The sequence below is a fragment of the Anticarsia gemmatalis genome, chromosome 10 (assembly GCF_050436995.1).
Source record: "Anticarsia gemmatalis isolate Benzon Research Colony breed Stoneville strain chromosome 10, ilAntGemm2 primary, whole genome shotgun sequence".
NCBI lineage: Eukaryota > Metazoa > Arthropoda > Insecta > Lepidoptera > Erebidae > Anticarsia > Anticarsia gemmatalis.
Window position 1 is genome coordinate 6,069,741 of NC_134754.1, and position 25,469 is coordinate 6,095,209.

The 25,469-nt window shown below is 34.0% G+C and overlaps 1 protein-coding gene across 1 annotated transcript in view; it reads left to right on the forward strand.

The window, feature by feature from the left end:
- The first annotated feature begins 2,798 nt into the window (after window positions 1-2,798).
- The window catches only part of LOC142976036 (organic cation transporter protein-like), a 53,192-nt gene continuing 30,521 nt past the window's right edge, over window positions 2,799-25,469 (forward strand). The window contains exon 1 of the mRNA XM_076119233.1: window positions 2,799-3,150. Within this exon, the coding sequence (XP_075975348.1) occupies window positions 3,048-3,150 (103 nt within the window). The 5' untranslated portion in view covers window positions 2,799-3,047. The remainder of the gene's footprint in view (window positions 3,151-25,469) is intronic.

Consider the following 25,469-nt stretch of genomic DNA (forward strand, 5'->3'; position numbering starts at 1 on the left):
AGTGCAAAACAGCCACTTTGTGAGTTGCGCCCGGAGATTCAACGCAAATGCTCGTCAATTGCGTGAAAAAGTGCCACAATCCAAAATACGTCTGTGTTGGGTGCAAAAATTTCAAGTTAATATGATTATATTTTACAAAACAAAACTGCCATATTTTGGAAAACGTCGTTTTTGCATTCTAACTATAGTATTTGTTACCATATTTTGTAATACAAAAGTGCCATATTTCTGAAAACGACCGTTTTGCATTCAAACACTAGTATTTGTTATTATATTTTGTAATATAACGGTAGCATATTTTGAAATACGTCCCTTTTGCATTAAATTATTGTGGAATAAATAATTATTTTTAGCATGCTAGAATGGGAAGGCCATAAATATGGCCGTTTGGCATGATAATAATTTTAGTTTTCGTTAAAATTTTCAAAATAAAATTTAACATTTTGATGCAGGGAAAGGCAAGGGGGGACCCTTCCCTTTCAAATCGCCCTTTTAGGGGCAAGATCCGACCAGTCCTTTTCAAATGCGTCTAGGTCATCCCGCCTAGGTCTCCCGCGTCTGCGATGACCATCCTCTGGCATCCAGTTGGTAGATATGCGGGCCCTCCTTTCCGGATGCATGCGGATAATAATGTGGCCGGCCCAGTTCCATTTCAACCTGGCGGTTTTCTTCCCTAAATCGGCTATGCGAGTTTGGGAGCGCAGTATAGAATTTTGGACGTGATCTGTTCTTTTTACGCCTGATATACTACGCTCCATCGCTCTCTGGCAAACCTTCGGTTTCTACTTTTGGTTTTCCGTAAGGGACCACGTTTGGGCACCGTAGGTTAGGACGGGTAGTATAAACATTTCGACGAGCTTCCGCTTTAGTGACAGTGGAAGGTTACCTTTCTTTAGCTCTCTCATGGACCAGGAGCTCTTCCAGGTACTTGTGACACGTTTGTCCAACTCTTTGTCCCGTCGGTTGTTTAAAGACGTTATCTGGCTCAAGTAAGTGTACTCGTCGACATAGTGTATAACGTGCCCGCCTACCTCGACCCTACGTTTTGTGTTGTTGGTCATAACCTAGGTTTTTGTACGGTTCTTACTTTGTCGAAGGCTTGCCGTGCTCAGATCTTTGAGCATTGATTCGAGTTCCAATGCAAAGGAAGAGAAGAGGACAATGTCGTCTGCAAAACGAAGGTTTGTTAACTGTTTGCCACTAACAACAATGCGTTTTGATTGCCGCCAGGCTCCTGAAAATTTTTTCGAGGATTCTGGTAAGTAATTTGGGAGATAGCGGGTCTTCCTGTTTCACGCTTCTTTGGATTTGGAGAGATTGTTGTATATTGCTTTGATGAATTTGATGTATGTAGCTTCGATTGTACATAGTATTTTTAGGAAGGTCTGGTTATGGAGTGATGATTCTATGGCGGAATGACTGATGCTGCCAAAAGCTTTGGCATAATCCACGAATGATAAATATAAAGGTTTATTAAACTCATAAAACTTTTCTATTATCTTATTTCTTTAATACTCCTGCTGCACTCAGTCTACCCGTCACGTTACCCATTGATTGATGATGATGATTGAGTTTAATTTTACTGAATAATGAAAGTTACGCACAAAGTTGATCTCTATTATATTACTTACTTAATAATAAGTAAAGATTTTTTAATTTAGATCGTTTAATACAATGTTTTCCTGGTGTCTAATCACTTATGGTTTTATTTACTAATAAGATTTAACTTTTTGATACGGTTTTTTACCAAAAAATGTACAATAAACCATTTTTATTTGCAAAACAGTGTTTAATTTTTGACATATTATTCATGATATTGGTTCAAATTTTGAATGCAAAACGGACTTATATGATTTTTTTTCTTAATAGGTAACAGCTATTACAAAGTTTATATTGTAGATAGATAGAGCTAAAAAATACGCATCTAATGATATATTAACATCTTATATTTAAATAATAAATATATAAAATATTATAAAAAAACAGTTTCAAAAATTTGTTTTGGCTGTCCTGTAAAATTTATAGTTTTCGATTTGTGTCCCTTTTGTATTCAAGGAGCGATGTGTAGGTGTATGATGCAGGTAGATTTTTTTGATGATAATGAAACGGGTATTTTCCCTTCGAAGCCTGTTTTATTTGATTATTGTATACACTTTAAAGAAGAGTATTATTCGTGAAATTATTTACTTGTTTAAAAATTTAGGTACTTGATAGGAAGTTTCACATTATTTAAGGTAGTCAAGGGCGATGCACCTTTTAAAAGAAACAGGACATTATTTTAATGTATACCTGACAAATGACAGTAACTATTTTATTTCGTCCACTTAAATTTAGTGTGTCGAGAGATAAATTGTATTAAGTGCTTGTTTTTGACACTACTTCCTTGAGCCCTTTTACTTTTCAGGTCATTCACCGTAAACAGAAACATTGTTCTACGCTCTACCTATTACGGCAAATAAATGGATTTAAGCTTCTATTATCACAATTATTACAACTAATGTATGCATTATCAGATACAGTGTAAAGTGGGCTATTTATAAGAATTGGTTTATAGATCTCGGTAAATGAGATGAACCTAATTCAGAACGTGAGACATTGTCCTTTGGTTTATGCAAATTATTTCTTCAGAGGACGAGAGTTAATAGTCTGTCTTTACGAGGAGATGTCAAAAGGGGTTGACAATAACAGAATATTGTAAAGCAGTGCGGCAAGTGATCCGGTGCGGCGGCGGTTAGGCTGAATGGTCGAGTCGCGAGGTGTTGCTGTATACCCTTGACCGGATGCCGACCGCGCTTAGCTCAGTCGCGCCGCGACTCTGTGCTCGTATCCTCGCGTCCGCCTCAGGCAGCACTCCGCACCACCGCTCGACACCAACATAAAGACGCGCGCCCGCGACCGACTCGCACTCCAGAGCCATGCGCCTCCGCTCCACGGATGAAGCATTGGACGCGTCTATTAACATTTTTTCGAATTTCTCGATAGTGTTTAATTCACTCGGTAGAGTTGTTATGAAATAATTGACACTAGTGCAAGTGAAAGACACTACGATGAAGTCGAAGAGCGGTGCCACGGAGGTCCAGCCGGAGTTGCAGGAGCTGCTGCACAAGCCGCGCAGGCTGTCGCTGCTCGGCGACAACAAGCGAGCGACAAGTATGTCTCATTTCTTAGCTTTCAGTCAATGTTTTAAAGTAACAGAGTGACGTCTCAATACCATCCGTTCCGGTGAACGGACGTACGTAGTAAATCGCGCATAACAATTACCTACCTAGTCATTATTGCCCAAAAATTAAAATTAAAATGTGTTAAGTGTTATTCAAAGTAGTGAATACATCCTTCAATCATCACTGAACGTCTACCGTGAGGATTTCACGACATTTGTGTTTGTTTGCGCGTACTAAAGCCTCCCAAGATAAAGAGCGCAGGAAGTAAATAAACACGTCCTTGTGAATAAAAGCAAAAGTTGAACCATGCAGGCAGAGTTTCTAGTTTGATATTGTACCTGTAAGTGAGGACATTAATGCTGTGAATACTTAGGTTAATGGTATTTAAGAACCAGTTACTGGAAATATTTTGATAAAGTTAATGTTAAATTAAGTGCATCTGAATGTAACAACTTCGACATTTGGGCTCAGGATATAAAATTTATTGAGACAATTTCCGGTATTTTTTGGGATTTAATATTCGCATGTCATAATTTATCGAATATACATTTAAAGTTTATGTAGATAAGTATATTAATAAATTTAAAAAGGATTTGCGTCACTTCATCACACGGAACGAAATACTTCCGCAAGATTTAGAGGAACAAGTCATTTTATAGTTGATATTAAGTACAAATAATAATTTATTCTATCTTTGATTTTTCTTATAATATAAAAAGGAATTATCCATTAAGGTATGTGATGCGAGACAACATCATTAGTAAATGCTTTACATTTTTTCAATTATGTAATGGAACTCTTCGTAACATTTATATTTTCTTATCTGAACGACAATTTTATTCTATAGTACCCGTACTATATGGCTGCGAAAGTCTGGTAAGACATGAAAATGCATAAAAAAAGTCTGTATCAATGAATGAAAAGAAAGCTTGGCTTTCTTACTTATGTATGCAGCTATTATGTTATGTATGACAAGTGACAACAAATCCTAAAATTGTTTATTTAGTTCATTTTAGACGCGAGCGTAGCCGTAGCACCCGTAGCAAATCGACATGAAATTCAGTGTACGTAACTACAGCGAGTACATAATACGTTACTGCTATGTTTTGGCATTGACTTTACATAGAAAAAACTAATTTTAAACCTGTTCAGTTCAGAGCTACGTTTACAGATGCATACGTTAAATAGAGATCTAAATATGAGGTTAAGTGGGCTATGGATTTCGAAAAAAAAAACAGAGAAAGCTCGATTATGTCGTCAGCATTAGTAGTGCTCATCAATATTTTTTTCTACTGCAGACACGTGTAAGAAGATGTATACTTAGTGAGGAGAACAACAAGAAAATTAAAAACACATGTTTATGTATTGAATATCTTACACATGATAAGCTTAGAAAGCTTTTTGTTATTCTGTAAAATGTACTATTATAAGTTGTATACTATGATGCCAAGTATTAAGATTAGGTATTGCGGAGGCCAGAATCTTTATACCAAAACTATGAAAAACAAATAATTTATTTGTATAGAGCTAGAGAAGAGAGAAGTAAAGAGAGACGAAAAATAATACATACTGTCACAACACTTTATAGAAAGTGTTACTTATATCACATTACAAGGTTTGAAAGGCTGAGGAAGAAAAACTAAGGAGGAAAATATATCATCACCGTAAAATCAACCCGTGATTCTGTACTGTTTCAGTTTTACAGTTCGTAAAGTCAACAATTTCATATAAACAATAAACACATAAACTGAAGAGTCTGAAAACTCGTGCCCATAGCAAACATGCTCGTACCTTCTGAACAAACGAAGCATTTTAATATTATTAGTCGAAATTATATGCATTTTAATAGTAGGTATTAATTCCATCTTCGATCGAGTTATACTCATTAATTAATCGAGATGATTGGGTAGTAGGGTAAAGCACCCAGTAGTCAGCCCCCAACCAGTAGTCAGCCTTTACAGGCTTTATATCCATATAATTAGTGTAGAAAATAGTAAAGACCAATAAAATAATCATTAATCGAATCTGTATAATCTTATTGACTAATATGCACAATTACGATTCGATAGCATGACAGGTTGACGTGTTACACTCATTCTTATGAACTGCCATGAAAGACATGGGCAAAAACGTCGCCATTGCTATTTTTTTGTTAAGGATTCGTGTTTTAGTTTTTGGCATGTTTTTAAATGAATTTGATGCAATATGGAACGAATTGATATTTTATGCTAGTATTTAATAGTTTATCTTCGATAAAATCATGCATTGCAGGCGTTTTATTTGTCTTTTGTATTATAAATTAGCGTGGCCGACTATTGGGTTTGCAAAATATGAGGTTGATCCAGTACTCGGCCATGAGTGGCTGACTACTGGTTTTTTTGCAATTCTCATATATGTGGTTGAAATTAACAGGGCGAATACTTCTCAACATAACTATTGCGTTGAGCTAAACTCTTCTAAGACAAAAATAGTATTTTACCAGTAGTCGGCCGCATATAAAGTCAGTGAATTTCATGAGGCCGACCATTGGACCTACATATCCCTAAGTCGGCCGTCAGTTTTGCTAAATGAAATTGGGTCTTAAATCCTTTCATTAAGGTTCAAATTTGTGGACGGCTATGTTGGCACAAAACTTAGTTACTTGTTTTCGAATAGTATCATATCAAAAAGACCAAAAGATCTGTATAAAGAGGAATAATTGTCATGTGCTATGGTGGCGATCAGAAATGTTATGAAAATCATGGAAACGAGTCGAGTACTTGGCATTTCACACATTATTATGACACTACAAGTCCGAAATCGTTTAATAGTCGCACAAATGCCCCGTACCATACGGGGCTTTGTAAGCTAGACTAAGTGCACTCCCAAAAACAAATGACTGCCTTAAGAAACTGGTCACGATATGCTGGAATCAGCTTCCAGTTTCACCGGATGCAGCTGAATAGCAGTGTTTTACATGGAGCAACTGCCTATATGACTTCCACAACCCAGTTACCTGGGCTATACCACGATTACCATAAGACTGGTTATCAGATTTTCAAGCTTCTGACTAATGGCAACGATTGCCAGAGATCCTTGAATGCCCGCCGGGACCTACAATTTACCATGCCTTCCGAAACACGAAGGAATTTTGGGAAATGAGAAAAGAAAGGAATGATACCAGTCACTTCTATCATCTACCTTCTATTTCCTAGCCTACCATTGACTTATGTTTCAACACATCAAGAAAGCTAAAACAGTTTTATAGGAGAGCATCTTTTGTAGATTGGGGAGAGTTGAAAAACAGAAGGAATAAAGGAACAGAAAATAAACTTTTATCGCTGTGAACCGTGTGAAGAAAGATTGACTAGAAAACATTTAGAAATCAATTACCTAAGTGCTAATAACTATAAATTAAAATCTTGAAAACCCCCGATTTCACAATATATTTTTTTATTTAATACTTTTTATAGGTTGGTGGTTAGGTTAAGCCATTCTGACTTTCCCACCACCAGCTTTCTCAGCATGCGAAGCCATTTGAGACCCCGTCCGAGTAAATTTGCAGACATTCGGTTAATCTCCCCACTTTAACCCACTACAACTTTTAAACGGCTCCACCGATTTTCATCAAACATGTCTAAAAACACTCGCACATATGTCACCTTTAATTAAAAAAAAACTAAATTGAAATCACTGCATCCTTTCGGGAGTTATGATGCCATAGACAGACAGACACACAGACAGACACGTCGAACCTTATAACACCCCTCTTTTTGCGTCGGGGGTTAAAAATTAATGGATGCATAAATTGTACTGCATGGTATTATTGCAAATGTGCTTTATTTCCTGGAGATTTCAATAAAAATATATTTAAAATAGAACATTTGTATTGAGTAAGTAATAGGCTGACTACTGGGTAAGACATGGCTGACTACTGGCGAAATGGGGCTGACTACTGGTAAAAAGTGCCATATTTTGTTTAATGTGGATTTTTTCCATAATAATCTTATAAATATGATATTTTTTTATTTTTTTCTTAAAGTTTAATAAATTACCTTTCATACAATGACTAATGATTTTACATCTAGTAGTAAATGTTAAAAATATGGCTAAATCAAATTGACATTTTCACTAAAAGGCTGACTACTGGGTGGTTTACCCTACTTTATTTTTTGCAAGTTTCTATTCCTTTAAATTTACCTTATCTTTTAACCAAAATTGGCTGGTTTGAGACTACCGATGTCTTTATTACGAAAACGTTTGTTAAAAAGCATTGAAATAGTATTTAGCTTTTGATGTTTTTTACTTAAAGATTGTGTGCAAGTATGTGTAAATAATTCTAGTACCTACGCATGAAAAACAGATTATAAAGTTGAAAAACGGATTTTTTTTTCTATGGTCATGATCGATGCTAGTTTTTGCTGTGAAATAAAATATTTGTCTACGCATCTTTTATTAATTAAGTATCAGTTAAGTCGTAAACTTAAAATGGGAATTCACTTTCCTCTACTTAAAAAAAGCAGATGTCAAGAGATAGCTTTCCAATTTGAAAATCACATTAAATTCAGTCTAGTGTCTTAGTTTCGTTACCTACTTCTACTTCTTAAACTATTGAGATACACTTAGCCGATGAAAAGCAAGTGCTAGTCTTCAAACGAACACAATACGAATTCGTAGAATGTCACGACATCGAATTTGCATCTTTGCGGCACGTTCTACTGATGTCGAGTTAGATTTATGGCAAAAACAAAATAGTTTTATTATAAAATGTGCAACATATATCACGATAAGTAATTGATTTGTTGATGGCAAAGTGACGAGATGATGACGGACATCTCATTACAATTGAATACAGTGATTTGCACTTAATTACTGCTAATGTTTTAATTGAACAGGTTGGGTTTGTTCTCGCGCGATATTTCACTGTCAACTCGTCTATCTCAGTTTATTTATGAGGATATTGTACGAAGCTCTATCTCATACAAGTCACTGTTATACTTTCGAGTTCCGTAAACAAATGCCGCAATTATGATTTAATATTATGCCTGCGTACACTGATTACATTATTCTCATTACAAAGTAAAAAAGTGATATATTTCCTGTCTCTCGTAGATCTTACATTGATAGATTATAAACGATGATTGTAAAATACATCTTGGGATAATAAGAAGTTTTAATTGTTTCAATTTTAAATCGATGATGGAATAATATTTTATCATTGTAAAAAGAACGCTGCTCACATTTATCATCTTTCAAGAAATTTCTTCGTAGCGTCAATTAGATATACCTATACATAACGTATATTTTGCATAAAATCTGATTCATATTGCATGAAAGAGACTACATTTTATATTTTAAAAAATCTGTAGAATTACATTGCGTTCACATAGCATTACTTTTAAAATATACGTATCACACTCCTATAAAAGCTAGAAAGAATAATTTGTTACGCAATAATAGTAATATATCTAGACATAGCTGTTAGACCACTAATTAATGTCTAATAACAGGTATTCTTGACTCTTGATACATTTCTTACATTTTATACATGAAATTAATATTATTTATTTATTATAGTCTATGTTAACATTAATAGCAGTGATAGCCGAGTGGTATAAGTTTACACCTCTCACGCCAGTGGTCGCAGGTTCGAATCCGAGGCAACACAGCAATGACTTTTCGTAGTTATGTGTGTATTAGAAATAATTATCACATGCTCCAACGGTGAAGGAAAACATCGTGAGGAAACCTTGCATGCCTAAAAAATTGTTTAATACATTTATTGAGGGCATGCAAAGTCCCCAACCCGCACTTGGCCAGCGTGGTGGACTTAAGGCCTAACCCCTCCCTCATTACGGGAGGAGACCCTTGCCCAGCAGTGGGACAGTAATGGGTTAAATTTATTATGTTAACATTCTCTAGATCTATATCTCTTTTCATTTCATGCTAACATAAGCATATTGCGACATAGCTAATCAAATCATAATGCAGTATGGACATTGTTACAATGATTTGTTTGCGAAAATAAATTGATTACGATAGTGTTACAAGGCTCACCCCCGGTTTCTGAGGTACATTTAGCGGTAGTTTACCTATTCAATAGCGTTTAAACTCATAAAAAAAACGCTATTGAATAGCGTATAATTAATAGTCAGTAACGTCGAATTGACGCGCTTCAGAAATGGACAATGCGTAATTTAACATGGCTTATTAATTGTCTTATTCCTATCTGAATATATGACTGTAAGTTTAAGAAAACTTCTTCATAAGTGCAGTGGTGCGGTTTTTACTCCTTAGGCACCCGTTTTCCTATCAACTAATTTGTATGAAAACTTGATCAGCGCCCCTAGCGGGTGGCGTAGGAACTATTTTTTTAGTTAGTAAATTTTCAATGTCAAACTCGATACTTGTTGACATACTTGACTCGATACTTGACTGTAGAAAATCGCGCTACAGATATTAGCTGTAAATTGTAGCATCTCCTGTGTTTAAGTTGTGTTTTTATAAAGCTCAGTCTCACGATGACTGGGTGTTTTATTATTACAATAGTGTGGTAGGTATAGGTACCCGTATATGTCGCAAATTCAAAATAAAGACAGCATAATAATACAAAATATTTATTACGACCTGTTATTTCAAAAAATAACAAAAGTCAAATTTTATTTGCGCTTTATAATATGCATGGCGCTCCAATCGGAACGTCGGAACTTTTTAATATTTATTTTATCGTATGTATTTACGATGTCATTAACATGCAGATTAGTATTTTAGTAAAACACCACTATTTTATTTTCAATGTCACGAACGTGATTTGACACAGCCAGATGGTTTTCTCGACAAAGGATTTAAAAAATTTGTGTTAATTTCCGAAAACTTATAAAGCGGATACGTAAGAACTCTATTAGTATCATTAACACCATAATGCCGCTGATAAAAGTTATACTTAGTCCAAACCGCAAATAACTGGAAAGATACTGACAAAGTAAAAAGATTACCATATTAAACCCAATATAATGTCAGCCGGTTGACTTTTTAATTTTGAATCGTACCTGATATAATAAGGAAAAATGTTTTTGATAAATATTTTTTTCTCACTTTACATATTTTTGTTTAACAAAAATTTTAAGTCGCATCACATAAGGCGGTAAGATATTTGCGTTGTCGTCTGTTCCTAAGTTCTTACACACAATTTGTCACTGTTGTAAGTCATTCAGACATAAAAAGACACAGACCATTTTAAAATTTTGACAGTAACACATATGGGTTTCTTTATTCCAAGCTGTCTTTAGCAATGAAAAAGTCTTCATAAAATACACTTAAGTTTACTGTAAATGTAAAACGTCGGCGTGGAAATATACGAGGTAGTCATACTTTTGTAATGCATATGCGTACGGTAACATCGAATTTGAACAATAAACAAATTGTTTGGGCTAATATTCGTAATTGTATCGTCAATCCTATGTCTAGTGACAAGTACGAACGAATGAATCATAGGTTAAAAGAAAATACAAAAGTAAATGGGTCGATGTTGACAACTCTTTGATGTTAAATCTATGTTTTTGACATTAGCTTGATTTCTAGAGATCTTGATAATGTGCGCAGATCTTTACGTTATGAAACAGCACCGGTGCACCGTAGCAATCCTTGAAGGGCAGATTGAATCAGATAAGGAAATTACACCGCACAGTAGCAGTAGACTGTAAATAGATATCATGGGGAGTCTCTACCCATCTCTGGGATGTCCCAGGTTAGCTGAAACAGAAACACTCACTTCCTGAGTTATATCTAATTCGATTGAACTATGCCCGTGTCAGCAAAATATATCAATATTTAAAAAAAGTTCGACGGTTTCCTTAAAACAAATATATAAACAATATTTAATGTTTTTACTGGCAACATGTCAGTATAGGGAAACAGACATTCAATAACTAAAACGCTTAAGTATATTAAGTGTTTATGAATAAGCAGGTACGGGTTGATGACCAGTATAAGAGGTTATTCGTATCGAGCTACCAACATGACATATTAAAACGAGCAAAGAAAACAGTCTTACGAAAACTAGTTGGGACGATCATTTTCGTTTTTGTAGAAAGAGCGAACTATTTTCTTCTACGCGAGCCACACGCGCCGACCCAGTGCCAATGTTTCGCCGTATATCAGATATATTTGTAGGTATGTCATGTCTGTCATCGTGAAGCCTTTTCAAGTGCCTCTACAACCAAGTTCAACGACGAATGGCGGACTGAATTAAGAAAGTATCTATCATTTCAGCTGCTATTTTTGATCAAAACTGGAATACTTAAGATGCTTGAACTGTAAGCTAAAGATTTCCCCTTTTATGAAAATGAATTGCCAAGTAAATTTATAAGATTAAAAGATTTTTACCGACTGAATCCCCTGCATCAATCTATGGTAAATTAAATATGACGCATGCAGGAAAAGGATTTAGGTAAAAAATAATGTATGCATGTTACGGAGGTTCATCCCCATGATGTCAAGTTCGTAGTAAATATGTTAATAGTACCGTATACAGGTATCACTTAACTATTGAATGTTTTTCTATAAACTAAGATACGCGCCTAATATGATCTCAATAGAATCTGTAATATTTTCCGAGAAATTTCATAAAAGTAAGTAGGTATAGTATATGTTTTATGGCTTGCGGTAGACCTTCATAACAATATGTTACAAATTTCCACAATACATAAACCCTCAAATATTAAGGAAAAGTCGTCTCTAGTTCCTTATTTACCTAATAATAAAACTAAACTACGGTTTTCCGACTGGTCAGATACTATCAAGGAAGCCGCTACATCCTACCCAGCATTTTCCGGCTCATATAAATGTAGTAAGTAAGTACCATACAATTCAATGAATAAACTTTTTGTTCAATAGATAACGGAATTGGAAATGGTATATTGTTGTTACTAAAATAGACATTATTTTTCAGTGAATACATCAGGAAACTTTTCTTCTACAAACTTGTCATGCGTAACGAGAAAGATAGTCGAGCAAATAGGTACTATGAAGGGAGATCCAAGCAATTGCACACGTGTCGTTTAGGTATATATTTATATTATGTACAAGGAACTGGCGGTTGTCGAGTATTGTATAGGTATATTAGGTATCTCGTTTTGAGTGGGAATGTCAGAAGGCATAAACGTTAGCAAATATTTACTATGCTAAGCAGTTCGGCGCAGGTTTCGTGAATGTACCATAACTAAACATGTTGTTATTCATATAAAGTACATAAAGTACTGACCACATTAACATTATCTTAATGTTTTTCATCACTCAAACATTTTTATGATACTACTTGTGATCACGACATCATCTACTATCTTTTGACCTTCAGCTTTTATAGTTTGTGATCCGCCAACATTTATGTCATTAGTCATATATTATTGCAATGGAAGTCCTATTTTTAATGGCTTGAAGTTCCATTCAAAGTACAATCATGTATCCTTTCTATGTTTATTAATATTCCAGTACGAATATAGATTTTTTGAAAGTGTATAGGTGTAGGAAACAGGTTGGTCTGAACTGAGAGTCATGCCAAATATTCCAAGGACGCTGCGAGTCACGACACTTGTTTTAACCGTTTTATTTTAAAGATAACATGTTTGTTTACTAACTTACCATTTTGGATTTGTGTTTAAGAACTCTAAGCTTTTATAGAGACTTTTTCACCCCCAAAGTCTTAAAAATATTGCAGCTAAAATGAATGTATCATGCCTAAGTGCTGATGTCACGCTACCTAGATCACAGTGACGGTTTTCGGTCTCTTAAAATTAAAAGAATTGTCAATTTGTTTTATGTATATTATTGGCCTGGTTCCGTGAATTAACGTCATATTGTGAATGAGTAAAATCCCTAAACCGAAATAACTCATTAAAATAAACTAGTTCCGAGATTGGTCAGCTTTCCTAAGAAGTCGTTGATACAAATAGATAGGTAGTTCAACTCGGCTATAGCTTTACAACTGTCTATTTTAGTTAAAGGTTCTCAAAAGGACACTTTGTAGTATATTTTAAGTTAATGTGCCATTTTTTAAAATGAGTTTGTGACATTAAAGGACTTGCAATTACATTCTTAAATTTTACTTCTGGCAGTAACAATAAGCTGTTTATTGATTCCTGTATCTAATTTCAGAAGATGATCCGAATAAGACTATAAACAACAGTGAAATTTCAACATTGTAGAAGGTACCTAAAGCCTGAACACGGCCTTGGAAGGTCCCAGTAACATTTAAGCCATCGGGTCTATTATCGCTTTTTGCTATTTTTAAATCAGTAAACAGATAGTAAGGCCGAAACAATCGATGACCCTGATTTGAAATTTCTTGCACTACACTTAACTACAACATGATTGCATTTTTACCTTTCATTGTCCCTTCATTTTAATTCGTCTTATTGTATTCAGTCTTGTTTCTTAGTGGCCTTTAATTAAGAGCACAATGTCAAGCTTATTGAGCTTTTTTAGATGTCGCCAATGAAAAATATTGTTCTGAACGTTATAAAGATTCTGTAATAGATATTCGAGGTGTCTGTTTATTCAACTTTATTCTATCAAATTAATTTTCTTAAGGAAATCTGTGATGTTTAAGGATATGGTGATTTGTATGTCCGAATATGACAAAAGTATAATCAGACATAAATTGAATTAAAAAACCTTTGTGTGACGTTTAAGGTTATTTCATAGCAAAATATTTTAAGTAAATTAAAGTTTACTCGCATATAATTAAATGTCCAAGAGGCGGACGTAGAGTTGTGACGCGTCGGCATAATTATTTAATAGGTATTCATCTATTACATCGTAAATTCCAAATTTGCATTTTACCTGCGTCAAGATTAACCAATATCCTTTACGTCTATCGAAAAATTCAAATAATTACAATAATTAATGAATTTCTTAAACATTTGCTAGATTTCCCAAGTAATTTTATGTTAGTAAATACTATCTAAATGTGGACATTATGCTGAATATGCAATGGTATACATATATTTTTGAAAAGCCTGTATTTTAGAGAGTGTTATCGTTGTTTATTTATTACCTTATTAATTTAAATAGAAATTTGCATTGATATATAAATTGCGAGTAGATGACTTAATTTAACGCTTTACCTTAAGTCGGAGTTGACTTCGTGATATTCTTCAACAAACATAATAAAGTAGTTAGTATTCTGTAAGTGATTGTAAGTGCGAATGCGAACACCTTTATAGTATTTACGCTCTGCCAGCTTACTAACGACAGTAAACTTAGCAGGTGTGATCTATTTATTTAGCGAACACATGACATCTTTTCAGTGAACCATTTCGAAAGAAAATCTTTGGAAAATAATGAATGGCCGTCGTCAACTTTGTTTGAGTCTAGAGTTAAACTAAGAGCTATTGTTATAAACCAAGAAGTATGTTTGCCTCTTTTATCTCTATTCAGTACAATACAGATGCACACTTACGTAATGTTCCTAAAAAAATAAAAAAGGCACAATTATACATTTTAAGTACATTGCGTTTTTGTTGATTGATATAATGCATTTACGTAGAGTTCGTCTTGCAAGGTAAGAGAAACCAGATTTTGGCTCTTTTTTTAGATATACTTACCAGTAAATAAAAAATATTTAAGCAAAAAATATTTATTTATTTATTGGAGGTAACTAAGAAATTATCCAAATCACAATAATTTTAAACAATCATGAAAAATGCGAGGCTCGGAATGGTGGTATTTTTGATTTTACGTATTATAAATACCTTCCTGAGATTAGTTGCATGATTTATTATAAAGATTTACCCTGATCAATTCTAATTAAACATAAAATATTATAATACAATACTTAATTTGACACATCATCATTATCATCCTATAATTTATTGGTAATAAATCCTAACTAATAATTTATTCTAACAAATATTTTAGTTTGATTTGCTATTAATTAATAACAAAAAGTTTTATTGGTATCGAGCGTAAAACTCCATTATTTAATTAATGTGTTATAGCTACGCTCGGATTAATTATTTTTATTACCGGTATAAAAAATCGATCAGTGTACCTATCGATTTGATATTAACAGATTATATTCAATAACTTGCCGGTCGTAATCCTGTCAGAGGTAAATTAAACGCCATAACATAGGTGTGTGATATTCCTTTGAAACAGGTTTCGATATTTTTGGAGGTGGGTTTCATTTTTGTGTAAAAAAACTAAAAGTATAGCTTTAGGTTGAATGCATACCTTAAAAAATAGCACAAATTATTCATGGTATTTTTAAAATATGGTCAAATTAATTATATTACAAACGATAATATTGGCTTTAACATTTAATTTAAAATGTATTGTATCTTTTCTCGTAGGTGACGGTTACGGGAGCATCACGAACAAACGTCGTAGCAAATCGTGTAGGTACTTTTTTTTATTGCGATTATACAAAACACTCCTGCGATTACCAGTTTAAAACACTATTCCTTTATAAGTTCACTAGTTTAAAGCTTTCGAACTATATATAAGGGCAAGATTTTTCAGTTATTCCTCTATATTGTTGCTTAGATAACTCCTTTCTAGCTGTAAAGTTGATAAACAAGGCCATGTTAAGTTCACTATACGCGCTCCCTTAGTACTGTACAATATTTTTGGGTAATGATTTTGCATGTTAATTGAGTAAATGAGTGCTGATTTAGTAGCAGAAGAAGAAATGCCATCAAAAACATCCTGTAAAAAACCTCAAGTCTCGCAGCGTAAAAAGTGGTGAGATCTATGTAATACCAAGTCGATTAATCTGTTTAGTCTCTACTGAAAGGACCTTCTGTCTTAAGTTATTACATAAGTTATTATCATGCCAATATTAAAAATATTTCACGTTTAAAACAAATAAATTGACCTGGCCATCGCATGATTTGATTATTAGTATGTACCACACTGCACAGCACGACGGGCCAGCAACCGAATTCCTCACTAGGGTCCTTCCGAATATAATGATTGAGATGAGTATCTTAAAGAAATTAATGCTCCTGAAATTTTAATGGCGAATTTGTGTTTTCATGCGATGACCAAGTCGATTTATTTGTTTTAAACGTGAAATATTTTAAATATTGGCATGATAATAACTTATGTAATAACTTAAGACAGAAGGTCCTTTCAGTAGAGACTAAACAGATTAATCGACTTGGTATTACATAGATCTCACCACTTTTTACGCTGCGAGACTTGAGGTTTTTTACAGGATGTTTTTGATGGCATCTCACTTCTTTTTGTAAAGCGAACATAAGTCCAATTTGTATGGAAAGACGGTTATTTTTTTCATAATTCAACATATTTTCCTATTGAAATGTTGTTCAGTTTCATAGGCTAAACACCCTTAAGTTATGCCTCATACAGTAGGTACCTATGTACACCTATTATTTTCTATTATACTACAGTAATAATTAATTCATTAACTGCAAATGTAACCTTGTAATCCTATATAAATGTATAAGATTACAAAGTTATTCTTGCAGTTAATGTATTTAGAAAACTGGACTGAAATTAGAAAATATTGAAATTTTCCCATGATTAAGATACTAAATTCTATTTGTATTCTAAATTTGAAGCTTTTAAGTCTGCTAGAAATGCCTTAGACTTTTGATGATCGGTGAGTCAGTGAGTCAGTGAATCAGTGAGTGACAAAATTCAAAACTTTAACAAGTTGTCATTCTTAAAGTACTGGTTCAAATTGACTGAAATTTTCAATATACCGTGTTCATACAATGACTGATAAGTCGCTAAAAATTCAGGCTTCTTGTTTTATCCACAACGAAATTATAGGGGGTCGAAAATGGCCTGAATTGCTTCGAGAAAAGATGGTACGGCCGTGCCGCTTTTTTTTGCTCGACTTGCGGGGGCACTGCCGTGCCCCCAGATTAATCGTTTAACATAAGAAGTTAAGTAAAGTTGTAATGGTCTGTAAACTATACGCATATAAGTTAAAATGAGCTTGTCAATCTTGCTTATCAAATTTTTTTTTTAATGAAATCTAATGTCTGTAACTCTCATGCCCGATTTCACCATTTCTGGATTTTTCATACATTTCGCTTTATCTAGCTCTACCTATTGCATAGGCTATTCTTATCCATAATCTGTTAAACTTGCCCCTAGGATACCGCACAAAACAATGTAAATATCACGTTCGCAATTACAGTTATTGATTGTTTGATTACATTACGTAACAGTTAGCGATCTCATGTTATAAATATAGTGCAAAGGTCTCTGCTAGGTCGTATTATGCAAATGTTAAGTTAGACACAAATAGTTCTATGACAGAACTGTTATTGTGAGACAAGAGGCGCTCCCATCGACCCAGGAAAGGAATTTTCAAGTAAGTCCATGAATACTTGATAAATTCCCAGGTAATTAAAACATGCTAATTCTTCTATACTCGAGCTAATTGTCGCGGTTAATCGTATCAATGAGATGTGACAGGCAGTTAATCTTTAATCATCGCCGTCACCTCGTCGATAATGAAGGCTATCAAGCTAGGAAATAGAACTATATTGTTATTGGAATTTATAAAATACTAGCTGACCCGCGCAACTTCGCTTGCGTCACATAAGAGAGAATGGGTAAATTTTTTCCCCGTTTTTGTTACATTTTTTACTGGTACTCTGCTCCTATTGGTCGTAGCATGATGATGTATAGCCTATAACCTTCCTCGATAAATAGGCTATCTAACACTGAAAGAATTTATCAAATCGGACCAGTAGTTTCTGAGATTAGCGCGTTCAAACAAACAAACTCTTCAGCTTTATAATATTAGTATAGATTACCACTTGTTGCTCTTATAAAAAGTTTTTAATACTTTTTGAGTTTTAACAATAACAAAACGCACCACAAATTATAAATCGACAGCCAATTTTATTTAATGTATTTGCGATTTGAAAAATGCTAAAAAATGTAGTTGGGTATTGTGAGGTTGTTTTATTCTTGTCATACAAAGCTATTTATATAAAAGTTGAGTCATAAAGTGTGGAGTTTTATGATGTACGTTATGTTACACTTGCATGTTCCATCTCTAGATCGATTGCACAATGTGCGTCTTAGAATTGCTAGGCACGCGCGTGACATTGAATTTACGCATATTTCGTTACCGACCCTCTGGTCAATACCACATGAGCTCACCATGTACTCTATGTACAGTATGTACACCAACACTGTTACGGAACAATTTATAAGAACAATGAATCATTTGTTGATCTTGTTTTTAAGTAAAACGCACTGACCGCCCTTACAAAGTTGTAAAGCAAAATTTCCATTCATAACATCGTAACGATGTCATTTTTAAAGTTTTTGCGGTAGATCAGTGTATAGATGATTTTTATTGAAAATAAAATTTTCGATTAGAATTATAGGTTTTAAGTTCATAGTACCGAATCCGATTTGTGTTTATTTTAGTTTGAAAGAAGTCCTCCATAATGGCTTGTTACTACAGTACAACGTATAAAATGATCAATCACGAGGAAACAGTAGAAACCGCACGAAGGTAGTTAAAGGTTAACTATAGATAATTAAATAACAATATAGTACTAAGAATATGTATAGACAAATTGAGTATTTAACATGTAAATTCCTGTGAATCGTTTGTTTAATTAAAGGCGCGGAGTCGACGCTAACGACTAGTTACAGTACTGACGTATGACGGTGACCGAAGGCATTTATTCTAAGTTGCAGTCATTCTGTTAAGTAATAATATAAAATATTTATAGATCAGCCCCGTACTATGTTATGAATGAGTTATTTACTACACGAACTTTTGACGCAGTAGATAAATGAATTATTTATATAAATCTCAGAGTATTTGAACAGTGTAGTTTATTAATTCGTTTTTTATACTTACGACTTGGGTTAGGAAGTAAAATTACTTGTAGAATTCAGTTCATATCCGGACACAATTATTCTTTATTTTTTGTGGGATTTTTAAGCCCTTGACAAAAGTACCCTACAAAGAGCTCCTAAGATCGTTCTCCCTTGTGCAAGTAGATATCCATGCTAAAATTTTAATATTGATAATTGTTCTCATAATTTAGGTACAAAACCCGCGTTCAAAGCACTATTTTTACACTTAAGAGCCGACGCAAGGGATGAAATTTCAAACACGAGCGGAGCCGCATGGCTCACCCACGGTTTCTGAGTACATTTAGCGGTAGTTTACCTATTCACTAGCGTTTTTTTACATGAGTTCGAACGTTATTGTTTAGATAAACTACCACTAAATGAACCTCAGAAACCGGGGGTTAGTTGTTCACAATGCAACAAGGAAATATGAATACTTACCATACACAAATGGTTACCGCATCAATATTTTAATGTATAATAACTTGTTGGCTTCTGTAGGCCTGCACACCTTGTCCCTGACTTTGGATGATTCGGTGAAGGTAAAGGTGAATGTTAACGACGTCTTCGTGTATTCATTATACACAGGGCTTGAGGCCCTTTAGTTTAATGCTCTCGAAACTAAAGTGTAGCTGTACGAAATAACAAATTGGGTTGACAATATGCAGATATATTTTCTCGAGTGACAGTTTTTTGTATGGATAATCTCTAAAGCTGCTGAAATTGGATTCACATTTCGATAATCTACAATTTGATGATATTTTATTGTTCCCGGTTGCTAAAAGTTGTCATGGCTTATTTTTATGACGGGGATTCATCACACACAGAAAAAATATGGGACAATAAATAAATAAATAGAATAGATTGAATTGAGAGATAAGTTTCTGGTGTGAATGCATGAAACATGGCCACTTAGCTTCAGCAACGCTATTTCTTTCAATTATTAGGAATTTATAATTACGGGTTGTTTTATTAATATCTACAATGAATTAGAGTTTTTGTTCCATTAGCGGTGGTGTTTAATAGCAGCTGAATGCACTTTTAATTACTTTATCTCTTAGTTTAATAGCCGATACTCTATTGAAGGCGATTCGTTCGTCGCGAATCTATTCGGATGTCTATATTTTTTATATACCTAGGTATATAAGAGGGCAAAATGGCTAGGCAACGTTAATTATCGTAAAAGTCTGCTTGTTGATTTTCTGATTTCTGAATTGTCTGAGCAAAAAATAGAACTTCTCAATAAATAAGGTAAAAACCAATTATTAAGTTTTGGCCTCACATTTCCATTTATATCTCGATACTGGATCGTTAAACTAAACATGGCTAAACTTGGTTTGCGTTTTGAGATGACATAAAGGATTAATCTTAATTCGGTGAAAGTTTTATATGCGTAGCAATCATACGTATTCTACTTTCTATAGTATCTTAATGGTAAAACGTAAATTAATCATAGGGTTTCTCTTCGACTAATCTTTTTCTTACGGTTTACAATAATTGAATAATTTAGAACAACTTTCATTACTAGTCTAAACGTTATCTACGTTAGAACGCGCACAGATCTAGTTGACAGTGGGCTGTGTTGTAACACGCGGTTCATTTGTATGTACAGCGTGGGCGTCATTAATTCAACGCTGACAAAAACCAACTACCGTTTTGAAACTATAGAATCGCTTTACTACAGTTCGTCTAAATACTCCAAATTAACCCGTGAAAATGACACAATTAACATTTAGTGCGACACTCCACGGCATTTTCGTTTCTAAACAAAATAAACCTTTTCGTCAACACGTTGAATGCAAAACATATAAAAACAAGCCCCCGTAACATCAAAACTTGTTGTGACTGGAATATAAAGTCGACAATAAGAATACGGCTTTATCAGAGTACGATTCGTGCAAAATCGCAGTCAGGTTCTAAGTAAAATGACTTAGCAGAAAAAACTATTTCACAATAGAACATTATGCTAATATAAAGTACTCAATGCTATTGATCTTAAGGTATAATTGATAACAAGGGCACCTAATTAATAAAAGTGTGAAGGTTACAAAATTATAAACGGTCACACGGGAAACGGCACGTAGCCTGTAGAACACAACCTACGTGATATATGTCTATATCTCAATAACATTCTACATTCGGCTATCTTTACTTGCCCACACAAATAATAAGGCACTTGGGCGTAGTCACGTTTATATGATCTCTTTATTGCCCTCTACAGATCCCCAAAAAATATTATATGTATTAAGTTCGAGCCCCTAAACAGTAATTTTTTAAATATCTCCAGTCCAAGTGTTCTGAAAATTTCATTTTTATGCAGAGGGTCGGGGTGAGTTGACAAATTTCATGTAAGTTATACGTATCCCTTAATGTTTTTGGGCTTTATTTATAATTGGAGGCTGATTAAGCGTGCAATAAAAAAATCAGGCTAGACCTTAAGTATTTTGTAGATGAGCTTTCACGTGTGAATCGAATGAAGACCTACCAAGCGTATCGATATTGTACCCTGACTTAGGTGAATAGCAATACGCATATTTTCACATTGCATTTTGTTAATCTTCTACTCTTAATTATTTCCCAGGGCTGCTTATAGATAGAGTATTTGCGAACAAAAAATACAACCACATTTTACTCTACTTGTGAATCCAACGGGGAGTAATGAGATACACGGACGCTTATCAACATCGTATGGCCTTCGAGTGCAGTTTAAGCTCTCAACCTGAGCTTCTATTTCAAATAAGTTATATGCTCGACATTTTAAAAAGAAGAAGGTTCTCAATTCATCGGCAGTTTTTTTAAAGAATTATTCTGAAATATGAATGGGATGGTATGTTTATGCATGTCCTAGTTGTCATTAATATATTCAGGTCTCAGGGAATGTATCCCGATTGCTTAAATGTCAGTGATGTCCGTCCCAAAAGATAATCGAACAAAATATATTTTCTACTTCTCATAGATATCCGTTTTGGTATCCTCATGAGTAAAATAATCTTATATTTATTAATTCAGGACTGGGCATTGAGCAATAGTAAGGTAGAAGCCTATGTTCTATAGTTGATGATCAATACCTGCTATACTAATAGGCTTGTCAGTAGCAGTTGCAATAATTGCTATTAAATAAAGTACAGGCGTTAAAGTGTTCGCGCACGCGCACGTGCGCAGGATTGCATTATAGTGGATTTGACTATAGACTTCTTTGAATATAAAATTTACCCTGTAAAAAAGAAATATTATTAATCATTTATTTGTAATTAAAATTTGAATATTGTCATTTATTTAAGGAATCATCAAACTAATATTTGCTATTTTATTGTATCAGGCGTTAGTTCTACGAAAGCGCCTGATACATTTTTAATAGCAAGCAGATATTTTTATTTCATAAATTATGCTATGACTTTAATAAAAGGCGTTGTCAACAAAAAGCAACAGTCTTCCTAAGACCTGCTACGCACATATTCCCTTCGGCAATATGTATCCAACGCGAACTCGACACACTTGATCGGCCGGTCTGGTTTATCTACATTTATTCGGTTTTGCCGCCGGGCTATGCCGATTAATGTTTAACCGAATATGTTTGTAGGAAGCCTAACGACACAAACCGAACAAGTGAGACGAATCGAGTTTTGTAAATTCTAACGCTCTACACTACCCTTTTCGGTGATGAAAGGTATAAATAATTTGATTAAAATAAATTGTTTGAATCGATTCTATGGATCTTCTTTGATATAAATATTATAATTATCCTATCGTTTATTCTTTTTGCATGTTTCTTTTGTAATCCGATGGAGAATACTAATGGACATATTGATTACTAATATAAACCGTATATAAATCTAGTTTACTTTAGTTTTGATATTCAAACCATATACCAATAATATCGACACACAAAGGGCTAAGATGAAATAACTTAGCAATATAATTTACAAATAAACAAGTTGCTACTTTCTTTGATCAGGTACTTTAGAACTAAGTATAACTAGCAGCACATAGGAGTTAATTATTATATTTATAGAGTAAGATCCCAGAGCTGCCAGACCTACGTCATTTTAGCAAAGCTGAAACTTTGAGGATTGTTAGTATAAAGGGTCTGTTAAGAGGTATGCACATCCACTACCTTGAAAGCGGGGCCGTTTCTGAGGTAGCGCGGAGTGAAGGTGCGTAAAAAACGACCCAACCTACGTTATAGTAGCAAAGTTGGTTTTCAGATATGTTATTAATGATATTATGTAGAATTAAAATTGACTATTGCCAGACCGTTTCCCGGGGCCATTACTTCTGCCAGACGCCTTAAATGTTATAAAAAAATGAGGTCAACTACGTCATAGTAGCAAGCCTAAATTTTATATATGTTATTAAAGGTACAATTTTAAGACCCCCTGTATGCGGACAGACCATTCCGCGGGGCCCTTCGTCCCCTAGACGCCATTAAACTTCCCCTATGAGTGCGAGAGTAAGAGCATTATTCATACGCATAAATGAAAAACAATTGAATTAAAAAAATAAAAATTGAAAAATTATTGAATACTAACTGACCCGCGCATCTTTGCTTGCGTCACTTAAGAGAAATAGGTCAAAATGTTACATAAACGGGTTATGTAACATTTTTCACTGGTACTCTGCTCCTATTGGTCGTAGCGTGATGATATATAGCTTATAGCTTTTCTCAATAAATAGGCTATCCAACAGTAAAATATTTTTTTATTCGCACCAGTAGTTCCTGAGATTAGCGCGTTCACACAAACAAACAAACTTCTCAGCTTTATAAAATTAGTATAGATTAAAAGTACTTGGAATGTTTAGGAAGATAAGTAACATTATTTCAATTATTAATATTATATTATATATTATATTATTATATTATTTTATTTCATTATTTTATTATTTCAATATACCTACTTGTAACTGTTTTCAACATCATTACCTACATTTTTTTTACAGAGAATTCAAGTAACAATGAAGACGATGGTGGAGATGATTTAAATATTCAATTTGATGAGGGAAGTAAGAGCTCAGATAATGATGATGATGATGAATGACTACAATTTTTTTTTCATAATTTTTGTGAATAGTGTAAACCATATCTATTTTTAAAATAATTCCCAAAATAATGTTACTTATCTTCCTAAACATTCCAAGTACTTTTAATCTATACTAATTTTATAAAGCTGAGAAGTTTGTTTGTTTGTGTGAACGCGCTAATCTCAGGAACTACTGGTGCGAATAAAAAAATATTTTACTGTTGGATAGCCTATTTATTGAGAAAAGCTATAAGCTATATATCATCACGCTACGACCAATAGGAGCAGAGTACCAGTGAAAAATGTTATATAACCCGTTTATGTAACATTTTGACCTATTTCTCTTAAGTGACGCAAGCAAAGATGCGCGGGTCAGTTAGTATTCAATAATTTTTCAATTTTTATTTTTTTAATTCAATTGTTTTTCATTTATGCGTATGAATAATGCTCTTACTCTCGCACTCATAGGGAAAGTTTAATGGCGTCTAGGGGACGAAGGGCCCCGCGGAATGGTCTGTCCGCATACAGGGGGTCTTAAAATTGTACCTTTAATAACATATATAAAATTTAGGCTTGCTACTATGACGTTGTTGACCTCATTTTTTTATAACATTTAAGGCGTCTGGCAGAAGTAATGGCCCCGGGAAACGGTCTGGCAATAGTTAATTTTAATTCTACATAATATCATTAATAACATATCTGAAAACCAACTTTGCTACTATAACGTGGGTTGGGTCGTTTTTTACGCACCTTCACTCCGCGCTACCTCAGAAACGGCCCCGCTTTCAAGGTAGTGGATGTGCATACCTCTTAACAGACCCTTTATACTAACAATCCTCAATGTTTCAGCTTTGCTAAAATGACGTAGGTCTGGCAGCTCTGGGATCTTGGTCCATTATGGTTTTTTAATATATTTATAATTTTATTTTTTAATTAATGACAAATATTTATGGCTTTGTAAAAGCACGCCGTTAAAGATTTATGCTTCATTGATATTGGGTGAACTCACTCGGGGTTTCCGTATACTTAATACCTGTTCGATTTTAATATTCGTGATTCCACTTGTCTTCACGACTGTCCCTTGAATAGAGGGTTTTAAATTTCAATATGGAACGCCAAAAACTAATAAGCTTAATTAGGATTTTACCTAATTATGATGGCCTAAATGACAGAATTAGCAAATTGTTTTAAATATTGCGTAGTTTGCATTTACGCACAATTTTATTTATCAACGGGCTGATGACCGCAGCTTACATTACCTATATGATCATTTTAGAAAAAAAATTGGTAGTCGAAAACCCTTGCAGGAAAATTATCTTGCTTTCATCAAAAACGATTTACCGGTTCAACCGTTGATGTGTAACAAACAGACAGACAAAGCTACTCTTGCATTTATTATAGTATGGTTTACAAAGGGAGCTATAACAAATAATTAAATTACGTATTGTTATAA